Source organism: Neltuma alba, unplaced genomic scaffold, assembly GCF_004799145.2.
Source record: "Neltuma alba isolate B1F8T4 unplaced genomic scaffold, ASM479914v2 tig00007069_pilon, whole genome shotgun sequence".
In the NCBI taxonomy this organism is placed as follows: domain Eukaryota; kingdom Viridiplantae; phylum Streptophyta; class Magnoliopsida; order Fabales; family Fabaceae; genus Neltuma; species Neltuma alba.
The window spans coordinates 6305-18247 of NW_021634660.1; the positions used below are offsets into that span (position 1 = coordinate 6305).

The 11943-nt window shown below is 37.2% G+C and overlaps 2 protein-coding genes across 2 annotated transcripts; both read left to right on the top strand.

Moving 5' to 3' along the window:
- The first annotated feature begins 4030 nt into the window (after nt 1–4030).
- LOC114751722 (calcium-dependent protein kinase 10-like) lies at nt 4031–8878 on the top strand. The gene is made up of 7 exons (XM_028940392.1): nt 4031–4862; nt 4949–5092; nt 5185–5337; nt 6780–6895; nt 7002–7169; nt 7814–8044; nt 8225–8878. The coding sequence occupies exons 1-7, from the start codon at nt 4205–4207 to the stop codon at nt 8396–8398; spliced, it is 1644 nt and encodes a 547-aa protein (XP_028796225.1). The 5' UTR covers nt 4031–4204; the 3' UTR covers nt 8399–8878.
- An 811-nt stretch (nt 8879–9689) lies between these two features.
- Nucleotides 9690–11515, top strand: LOC114751723 (protein GPR107-like). Its single transcript, XM_028940393.1, has one exon. It carries the CDS (start codon nt 9924–9926, stop codon nt 11238–11240), a length of 1317 nt encoding a protein of 438 aa, XP_028796226.1. The 5' UTR covers nt 9690–9923; the 3' UTR covers nt 11241–11515.
- Nucleotides 11516–11943: the final 428 nt, after the last annotated feature.

The following is an 11943-nucleotide window of genomic DNA, read 5'->3' on the forward strand; positions in this document are numbered from 1 at the left end:
AAATGTTTCAAAATTAGATGTAACGATTACTACGCTATTATAAGTAATAAAAACATTTTAGTTTCTTTTTTTTTTTTTACCAGGAAAACATTTTAGTTTCTGAAATTTTGTATTGATGCCCATTTGATTCAATCATCTGTGTTGGATTTACGATACCTATACCTTAATTCAACCACCCTGCTAGCTCGTTTGGAGAATATGGAATATATAAACTTAAATACATGAACATGAATATATATAAATTTAAATACATGAAGTTCCTTCTAGATTACAAAATTCACGTTCTCCGATGCGTACGTTGTAATATAAATAGAGACCATTCGTGTTTTTTCAACCAAAAGGAGCCTTCGCGCTCTTATTTGTGAAGCAAATTATTATTTTTTATTTTTAATATAAGAGTTAGTTTGATTTTTAATTTAATCTTAAATATAAGATCTCACTCTATTTTGTGTTTCGTATTTTTTTCTCTTCAAAGTAGTCCATATAGTAGCTGTACATATTAAAGATTTCATTAAATAGTAGTCATAGTTAATACATGTGATTGACAAAAGTATTCTAAGAAAGACTATACCTGTTTATTATAAATAATTAATTACAAAAATTTTATTATTATCAAAATCAGTCAACTAACTTTTACATTAAAGACCAGAAATGATAATTACTATAAGGTACAAGATATAAAAATATATATTGTTCATAGATGACGAATAATACGATACCGTCCTCATTCTATTTATAAGTCATTTTGGATATATTTCACCTGAATAAAAAAACCTAAGTCTCATTACTCCTGTCTCATAACTTAACAACTTTTTCAAATTTATTTTTATTTAATATGTAAACTTTTGAGGAAAATAATAATTTTTTAATAGATAAAGATAAAATAATATGTTTATGTTAAGAATTCAATACTCCTCCGATCCTAAATATAAGACCTCTTTTGTAATGTAATTTATACTATAAAAAAATCTTATATTTAAGATAGGAGGAATAATTTACTTATAAAAGGCAACAAAAAAAACCTTTTACCTCTTCCTCAACTTTCCAAAAACAAAGCAAGACAGGTTTCTTTTCTTTTGTTTTTTTTTTTTTGGCCTTGAGGAAGACAGCTTTAAGAATCATTGTAAATGAGAACATTGGAATTGTTTGGCGACACAATAAATAAATGTGAACGTTTACAAAGAATAAAAATAATAATAATAGTAATAAATTGGCGACGAAAGACGAGAAGACTAAGACCAAACAGAGTCCTCCACTGCATCGTTGAACAACTCATGGACAGCGAAAATCTAGAAGCCACCGGCTTGGAGAATTTTGGTTTTCTCAACACGATGCGATGTCGTTTTCCGGTAGTTATGCTCACCTCGCCTGTGCAGAAATATACGGCTGTATCCTATTTTTTTCATAATCACAATTTTATTAAAAATAATTTTATTTAAAATACTATCCGACACTAAACATAAATATTTATTTTAATAAGAATTTGATTCTTAATTCGTCATACTAAAAAGGATAGTACTTTTTGTTAGAGCTAAATCCATGGCTACTTCACATTACTTTTGATCCAATTGCATAGCATATTCCAAGTGTTATTTTCCTCCTCACATAAAATATTCCAAAGTTCTGCGTGTATTTGGTTGGTTGAAAAATCTGTTTGGATTCTTAACGTCTGTTACAATCACTTCCCATCAGCTTCATCCCCATTTCCTACCTGTTCCTTTTCACCAACCCAAAATACCAGCTTCCGTTCTCAGGTCTTCCACTAAAGAATGGGGATACTGAACCATCTTGCTGCAATTTGCAATGTGAACTAGATTTTACATCCTGTAAATAATAATTTAGTGATTAAAAAATAATTTTTTTAAAATAATAGTAATATCTAGAAGGGGTTAATTTTAAATAAATAATAATTTTGTATAACACAGATAAATAACCAAAAACAATTTTGTATATCTATATTATTTTATCCTCTAGATATTATGATGAGTTTAACAATGAAAATATAAGTAAACAGATATATATATATTTCTTAATTTTTAGAAATTAACAATAAAATGCTTATATAAAAACATAAAAAAGGCTACATATAATCAAATATATAAAACAACTTATTTCAGTTTACAAATTATTCCATCCATACAAATTTAAAATTTGAAAAATGTTTCGTTTTAGAATTCTTTTTACAATTCTTGTGTTGTAGAATTTATTTTCTTTCAAGCTATGTGAATGGACCAAATTAAAAAAATAAAAAAATTGCATAAAAAAAACTTCTACCTACGATTTTGCCTTGATCATCACTTCGCATACTTTGTCTCGTTTTAGCCCCATGCTTTGAATCTAAGACTGGAGGCCAATTTCCCAAAAAAAAAAAAATATCAGAGTGTATATATGTATGCGCGCACGCACCTGAGCATGCCATTTTTACCATATGAAGGTAAAAAAAGCTGAAAATGTTTCAGAACAAAAATATTTTATTTATATTTTTTAGCCTTTTAATTTATTTATCAATATATCATATTGTAAAAATTAACCCATTCACTTCTCAAACTCTACTAACAGTGGGGCAACTCTCTCTCTGACCTGAGAAGCAACTTATTTTTAAAAGGGTTAAAGTGCATCCAGCACTCCCAAGTCAGGTGTACCCAATGATCTAAAGTAATTTATGATGCAATTTTACCCTCAAAGTAATTAAAATGTTGCACCGGTATCTCATGCTAATAGATTGTTACTTTGACCGTTAAATTGATGAGTCAGCACAAGTTTGACCAAAATAATCTGACGTGGCATGTTTAATAAGCAAGTGATGTGGAATTTTTTCAGGGTTAAGGTGCATCCAGCACCCCCAAGTATTTTTCCAGGTGCACCCAGTGGCCTAAAGTAATTTATGGTGCAATTTTGCCCTCAAAGTAATTAAAATGGTGCACCGGTATCCTATACTAATAGATCTGTTACTTTGACTGTGAAATTGATAGGTCAGCACAAGTTTGACCAAAATAATCTGACCTGGCATGTCTAATAAGCAGGTGATGTGGAATTTTTTTCGTCTGCCACTGCTTTGTTTTCTCTGTTCAGTAAATGCTCTCTTCGGCTCTTGGAATTTTTTTCAGAGCAAGAAATTTTTTCAAAGATACTCCTCTGATCCTATTTATAGGGTAGAAAGAGAAGATATTTTTTGGTTTTATTTATAAGGCACTGAGAGAAATTTTTTGTATGAATGTACAAATTTACCCCTCATTTATTATTATATTGACTTTGTTTATATGAGGTATAATGTACATTAATAGGAATAAAGTTGAAAAGTTATTAAAATTTAAATGATAGTTGATGAAATTTAAGGTTTTCCCTGGTCTATGTGAAACATGTGGAAATGCCTTATAAATAGGACCAGAGGAGTAATATTCAGACAAAACAATAGAATTAACAAGAAAAGCCATGTCACCTGCTTATTAGACATGCCAGGTCAAATTATTTTGGTCAAACTTGTGCTGACTTATCAATTTCACAATCAAAGTAACAAATTTGTTAGTATAGGATACCGGTGCACCATTTTAATTACTTTGAAGGCAAAATTGCACCATAAATTACTTTAGGTCACTGGGTGCACCTGAAAAAATACTTGGGGGTGCTGGATGCACCTTAACCCCGAAAAAATTCCACATCACCTGCTTATTAGACATGCCACGTCAGATTATTTTGGTTAAACTTGTGCTAACTCATCAATTTAACGGTCAAAGTAACAGATTGTTAGCATGGATACCGGTGCACCATACTTTGAGGGCAAAATTGCACCATAAATTATTTTAAACCACTAGGTGCACCTGACAAAATACTTGAAGATGTTGGGTGCACCTTAATCCTTTTTAAAACTCGGGGATAAAAAAAAAAAAAAGCGCGTAAGTTTTTAATTTCAAATCGTAGTACTTCATAAAACTAGTACGACCTTTAGCGTTTCGTTATGATATATGGATCATTATTTTAATTTTATTTTGGTAGAATTGATTATTTCTTTAATAATTCGAAAAAGCATATTTTTTCTCACTTGAAACCGACCCTGCGTTTTCTCCCCCTGCCTCCCTTCTCTCCGCCGGAGTACCCACCGGCGGCGCCGTCCGACCCATCTACTCCACACGAAACTCGAAAACCCCATCTTATCGTGAAAAGAAATCAGGAGGGGCGATTCTGTGCTTTGAAGTTCGAAATCAGTATGGGAAATTGCTGCGTGAAAGCAGACGTCGTAGAAGACACGCCCAACCACCACTCTCCCCATGGAGCCAAGAAGAAAAGCAAGGAAGGAAGACCGAATCCATTTTCAGAAGAACCCATTCATTCGACGGCTCCGATCCGGGTCTTGAAGGACGTGATTCCACTGAGTCATCGAACCCGAATCAGCGACAAGTACATACTGGGCCGCGAGCTGGGTCGTGGAGAGTTTGGGATCACCTACCTCTGTACGGACCGAGAGACGAAGGAGGCACTGGCTTGTAAGTCGATTTCGAAGCGGAAGCTGAGGACAGCGGTGGATATTGAGGACGTGAGGCGCGAGGTTGCTATAATGTCCACGTTACCGGATCATCCCAACATCGTGAAGCTCAAGGCAACCTACGAGGATAATGAAAACGTGCACCTCGTGATGGAGCTGTGCGAGGGCGGCGAGCTTTTTGATCGGATTGTGGCCAGAGGACATTACAGCGAACGAGCTGCGGCGAACGTGGCCAGAACAATTGCCGAGGTTGTAAGGATGTGCCATGTCAACGGGGTTATGCATAGGGACCTGAAGCCTGAGAATTTCCTTTTCGCTAACAAGAAAGAGAATTCCGCCCTCAAAGCCATCGATTTTGGGCTCTCTATCTTTTTCAAGCCTGGTATGTGGTTAGCTCTTGCCTTTTCGGTTGTTATTCGATAGATTCTTCATGTTGCTTTCGTTTTATCTTAACTTCTCTTTTCTTAGGGGAGAAGTTCTCGGAGATTGTTGGGAGTCCTTATTATATGGCGCCGGAGGTTTTGAGGAGGAACTACGGACCTGAGGTTGACATATGGAGCGCCGGAGTGATTCTTTATATACTTTTATGCGGGGTTCCTCCATTTTGGGCAGGTACTGCTTTGGAAATTTTAGTTGCCTTCGTTGGAGGGTGGATATGTTGGCAGAAATTCGAATTTTAGTGACATCTGCATCTTTCATGGCAGAAAGTGAACAAGGCGTTGCTTTGGCAATCCTGAGGGGCGTAATTGACTTCAAGAGGGAACCTTGGCCTCAGATTTCGGATAGTGCTAAAAGCCTGGTACGACAGATGCTGGAACCAGATCCTAAAAAGCGCTTAACAGCTGAACAAGTGCTTGGTAAGACTACGCCACTTGTAATTTGGACCGAATAGAATATTATGAATAGATGGCACAAAATAACCGCTAAATTGCATTCTTTGGTTAGCATTTATTTCATCCCTATGCGATTGATCATCCCACAACACCGAGGAGATGATCACTAATTTGTAACGAAGGTGACAGTGCAGTCGTTGCATTCGCTTTGTAGGGTGTCATTATACTGGGGTTTTATGAGTAGCTAAATGTGAGACACTGAAAATTTTCCAGTCTGTCAATAGTTATCTGTCCGATAACAGGATAGCTTGCAGTCTCCAGTCTCAGTAATTATAATTATAAGCAATGTCAATGTTAGGTACACTGAGGACTGTTAATTGGTGATCATATTGGGGAGTATTTCGCATCTCCAAGTGCTAGCATGCTGCACAAAATGTTTATAGACCAAAATTCCAATGAGGTTTCGTTTTAGTATCGGATATCTGATGTGAACGATTAAACTCATAAATGTTGACTCTTAGGCACAATTTAGTTCCACCATCCTTCCTAGACCGCGCAGGATTCAGGATGTTGAAGAATAGGCTTTGTATTTATAGTTTATAATCTCCCCTTTGGGAGGTGTGATTTGATGAGATTGCTGTCATGCCTTTCAAGTATGAGGTTTTTAACTATTATGTCTGGAGTATTTAATCTTTTAGTAATTGACTAAGCTGGTTTTCGTGCCTCTTAATAATAAGAGTGTGTTAGAGGTACAACTTTATATCTCAACTCTATTTTATCCTTATCCTGTTTTGTTGTATTTTGAATATCCTCCATAATTTATGCTGAGCCTTGAATAATGGTTAGATCCTGGAATCCAGGATTTAGGGGCGTATCTATTATCATCGACACTTAGTTGTATCTGAAGATGAGATTGAATAAGATGAAGCATTGGAGAATTCAAAACTCTTTATCACTGAAATCTTGGACAAGGGAAAAAAGCAAGAAGAAGGAGAAGAAGAAGATTGTGACTTGAGGCCTCTTAGACTCAAAAGAACACAAACCCCAGCACATGGAAAACTAAACTCAGGACTTTTTTTTTTTTTAAAAAAAAAAGAGTAGGCGGGGGAAATGTCGGTAAATAGAAGTCTCTTATCTAATAAGAAAGATGAAGGATGTATAAGTTTGTGTCAAGCGCGTTAGCTATTTTGGTGATATGGACAAGCCCATACAAAAGTTAACAAATGCTTAAGCAATATTAAATATGAAATAATTAGCATATCTTAATCTTTTTTTGTTTTCTCCTTTTGCTAAAAGGGGTATTCTCATTCCCAGGACCTTTATTTCATTGCTTCCTGTCTCTGTGCCCCACTCCTTTTTCTCCAGAAATTGTGATATGGTTGAATTCTTTGGCAGCTCAACTTCTGCAGGGTCTTGAGTAAATGTAGAAAGCATTTTTGATATTTACTGTTCATATGTGTTTGCAGAACATCCCTGGCTACAAAATGCAAAGAAAGCTCCAAATGTTCCGCTTGGAGATATTGTGAGGGCAAGGCTTAGGCAGTTCTCTGTGATGAATAGATTCAAAAAGAAAGCCCTCAGGGTAAGCTTCTGTACAAGTTCATGCATAATGGCTGACTTCAGTTTGTGTGTGATGAAAATTAATGCATGCCTTGGTGGTTTGCATTTCTTTGGAAAAAATGCTACAGGTAATTGCTGAACATTTATCTGTTGAAGAGGTAGAAATAATGAAAGATATGTTCACATTGATGGATGTTGACAAAGATGGCAAAGTAACATATGAGGAACTCAAGGCCGGGTTGAAGAGGGTTGGTTCGCAGTTGGCTGAGCCAGAGATAAAGATGCTGATGGAAGTGGTAAGTTTCTATGTACATGCAGCATTTGTAATGGAATTTCTCCTCATCGTTTCAGTTTGTTTATAAGCACCAAGCCTAAGTCAATTCGACTAGATTCCGTGGAAGTGAATCTGGCAGTATTGCACGGAAAAGTGAGCTTGCCTTACTCTTCTATAATGAAGTTTCTCATTATCCTTTCCCTGGTTTGGCACCTGCAAGATGAATACACCTTGCGTTGCATTGTGTCATACAATGCTAGAAACAAGAGTAATGCATGCTAATGTAAATGGATAGATACAGTCTTCTTCAGTGTTACTGTTCAAGATTCAATAAATCATTTTAAAGGTTCTTTACTATGGGTTTATGCTCCCTTTTTGTCTGCTCATTTTAATTTTCTATGAAATAGCGTGTGAAGAAAAATGGCACCTTTTTACAGAATTAGATCGCACTTTTCTCTTAAGCCAATGTAACCTCTTAGCTATATTAAATTTTATGGCTGAATAAACTAAGGAACCTAGTTTTTATTTTATTACAGCAAGCTTCTTATATGTCAAAAAATTGCTTAAAATCCACTAATGCCAACCCTGGACTTGTGAAATGTATTTGTATTTTGTGATAACATAATTGTGACCCAATGATGGTTTTCTTTGCTTTGAATGGCCTAGGCTGATGTTGATGGGAATGGAGTACTAGACTATGGAGAGTTTGTAGCTGTGACAATTCACCTGCAGAAAATGGAGAATGATGAGCATATCCACAAAGCATTTATGTTCTTTGACAAAGATGGGAGTGGGTATATTGAATTAGGTGAGCTCCGCGAAGCATTGACCGATGAGTCAGGTGAGACTGAAGCTGATGTATTGAAAGACATTATGCGCGAGGTTGACACAGACAAGGTTTGGCTTTCACACTCTATTTTCCGATTTTTTTTTTATTTCACTGAATTTGATTGAATCGAGAAGATAAAAATACATGGGAGGGAAGGGGGTGGAAAAAGGAGCCCAGTAACGTAGAATATCTGACAGTGGGTTACTGTTTCTGAAAATTGCTAATTTTCGTTGTTCTGTTTTTCACAGGATGGTCGGATTAGTTATGAGGAGTTTATGGCCATGATGAAAACGGGAACTGACTGGAGAAAAGCATCTAGGCAATATTCCAGGGAGAGATTCAAGAGTCTCAGTCTAAACTTGATGAAGGATGGCTCACTTCAGCTGCATGACGGGATCAGTGGCGAATCCGTGGTGGTTTGAAATATGGAGTGATTTCTTCTTTGTAATGTTGGTGCTGACTCAATTCCTTCTTCTTTTTCTTTCATTTCTTTCTATGCCTGGCAATGTGTTTGTGTGATATCTCTTCATCAAAGCAAGTTTTGGGCAGGCCTGGGTTGTATGGGAGCGTTTAAAGCCATGCTAAATTACTTCTAAGTTTGGAGTTGGGTGTCAGGGGTGTGCAGGATTTCATACGAAGGATGGTTTACACTTTATAGGTTATCAGCAGAAATTACGAGGCACTTGCTGCGAGCCTCAAAATTGTCACATATTCTTTGTATATTTTTGTCTTTGTAATTTGTTTTTGACAATTCCATTGGTTAATGTCATTGCCCCACAAGATGTGCAGAAAAACCAGTTCAAAGCTAGAAGTTTAGAAGACAAATGCTTGTCGAAGCAATTCAAATTGATGTAGCTATCTGTCCTCACTCTAAAATTTGAATTTCTTTTGATCTTACCTTTGCTTCGATGATGACCCCTCCAAAAGATCTCAAAGCATGTAAATTTCCTGTTATCGTGTTATAAAACACGTTTTGCCAAAGTAATGCGTCGATTCGTTTGCATGTTTCTGGTTTCATGAAGGTTTTTGTCCCCCCCCCCCAAAAGAACACAAAGGAAAGAAAGAATTCGGTACCCGTTGCATTTGCTTATGCATCCAAGCCCAATTAAAATATGTAGAGAAGTGTTACTAGAATAAAGATGATATAAAATTTAAATAAGTGGGTTGAAAAATATTTAAAAAAAAAAAGAAAGAAAAGAGAAAGGAGCTATATACTATGCTATTTATAAGTTGTTGAACATTAGTCTTATATGGATTAAGGACTCGTTTGAAACAGCTTATAAGTAATTTATAAACTGCTTTTTAATAATAATTTACAGAATGCGAAACAAGCATGTAAAAAAATTGTCTCGATTTACGTAAAATTTGTTAATAGAAGATTTCTACTGTACTGCCAAATAGGGCCTAAATATGTTTGATTGATACATAGGACTTGTGTGGATTCACCTATCATTAAACCAAGCTCTCTCCTATGAACTTCACCAATCACTAACTAGTCCTATTACCTATAAATCTTCAAGTGACTTTTGATTAGAGACACAGGGAAATTCTTTCTTCTTTTTTTTTCCCGGTGAAAAAAAGAGCAAACATTAAAAATGATTTAATAAAACAATTTTAAATATCAAAACAATATTTTTGGCATGCCGCCCTTGTCCTTGTCTGCCAAGAACGAAATTGCCTCTTGTTCCATCTGGTGGTATTTCGGTCCTGAATTAACAATTCGTGAGATTTCTTGGCCCAGAAAAAAAAAATTGTGACTCAGAGTTTGATTTTTCGGCTGAAAAGCCAAAAGTCGCGTCAAACCGTGTGGAGAAAAACGATAGGCTTTCTCAAATTTCTAGTTTCGACCGAGTCGGTTGCTGCTGCGATACGTTGAGGTCGTGATCAAAATAGAGCGAAGAAGATCAGATCTGAGTGCAGCGACCTTGTCTTCAGATCTGACCACCCATGGCTTCCTCGCCTTCTTTCTACCTCTTTCTCTCGCTGCTTTGCTTGACCTTCTTCTTCTCCCCCTCACTCGCCGAGATCCGATTCACCGAGATCCGCAATGACGACCGCCCTTTCATTCCCCTTGACCAGTTCGGCTTCACCCATTCCGGTCGCCTTGAGCTCAACGTCTCTAAGATCTCTCTCTCCGACTCCAAGCTTGACCTTTCCAAGGTTGGCTTCTTCCTCTGCACGCTCGATTCCTGGCTCCGCGTCCTTCAGCAACTCGAAGACCGGGAGATTACCTGCGCTCTTCAGTCCGATCTCATCGAGTCTGTTTATACCTTTAATTCCCTCAATACCGATGATTCCTTCAACAAGGAATACGTCCACAAGGACGCCGATCAGTACAATCTTGTCTTCGCTAACTGCTATGAGCAGCAGCTCAAGGTCTCTATGGACGTTCGATCTGCTATGTACAACCTCGACGGAAAGAGCGGCGTCCGCGATTACTTGTCTGCCGGCAGGACTGTCCTCCCCAGGGTTTATTTCCTCTTCTTTTTGGTCTATTTTGCCCTAGCTGGTCTCTGGATTTACATCCTCTACAAGAAGCGATTGACCGCTTTCCGTATCCATTTCTTTATGCTCGCCGTCATCGTCTTGAAGGCTTTGAATCTCTTATGCGAGGCCGAAGATAAATCCTATATCAAGCGAACTGGAAGTGCCCATGGATGGGATGTCCTCTTTTACATTTTCAGCTTCTTAAAGGGAATCTCTCTTTTCACTCTTATTGTGCTGATTGGCACTGGATGGTCGTTCCTGAAACCATACCTGCAGGACAAGGAAAAGAAGGTTTTGATGATTGTCATCCCGCTGCAAGTTGTCGCCAACATCGCTCAGGTTGTCATCGATGAGAGTGGACCATATGGCCATGATTGGTTTACTTGGAAACAGATCTTTTTGCTTGTTGATGTTGTATGCTGCTGTGCTGTTCTCTTCCCTATCGTGTGGTCCATCAAAAACCTGCGTGAGGCTGCAAGAACTGACGGCAAGGCTGCTGTTAATCTGATGAAATTGACTCTGTTCAGACATTACTACATCGTCGTTATATGTTACATTTACTTCACGAGGGTTGTGGTATATGCATTGGAGACTATAACCTCCTATAAGTATTCCTGGACCAGCGTGGTATGTGCAGAGTTGGCCACTCTCTCCTTCTATGTGTTTACCGGTTACAAGTTTAAGCCTGAGGCGCACAATCCATATTTTGTGATTGACGATGAGGAGGAAGAGGCCGCCGCTGAGGCATTGAAGCTTGAGGATGAGTTTGAATTGTAACTTGATTGGATGATCAAAATTCTCCAAAGCCAGATACTTGAATAAGTTGTTGTCGTGTTTTTGAATGTTCAGGTTACATCTCGACACAACTATAAATTTTTCGTTTTACATGTGATGGGTATAGGTATTCGAGTAAACATTGTACTATATTTTCTGTGTTCTGGCACCTCCAGGCCCAGTTCTTTGAATTAGAGTCCTAATTTTGTAGTTGTGGATGTGTCTGAATCATTGTTATGTGCCGTTAGTATCGAAATTGAATACCTTCCTTCAAAATATTGCAGAGTTTGTGTGCTGTTCCTTATCAGGTAAGTTGTCGACTGTTTCTTTTGTTTTTAAACCGTGGTTAACTTTTCTCTCGTATAATCAATCTACCCTTAATCCGAGTTCCCTCGGGGATCATATGAAATATGAGGGCGACAATGAACCTACAAGCTTCTTAGAAAAGGTTTTTGTTTTTTTTTTTTTTTTTTATTATTAAAAAAAAAAACTGCATAAAACATATCTAATAGAAGGGCAAATAGTTTCATCACTGCTCCTTGAACTGTGCGTTATATTATCCTGGTAGACCTGCGGAAAGCCGACTCAAGCAAAAACAGAGACATGAACTTGTGTCTGTCTTGGGAATGCATGTCATTCGTACCCAAGACATATCCTAATAACCTTAATTAGGAGAAAACAAGGAAACACTGCAGAGGTTTGAATT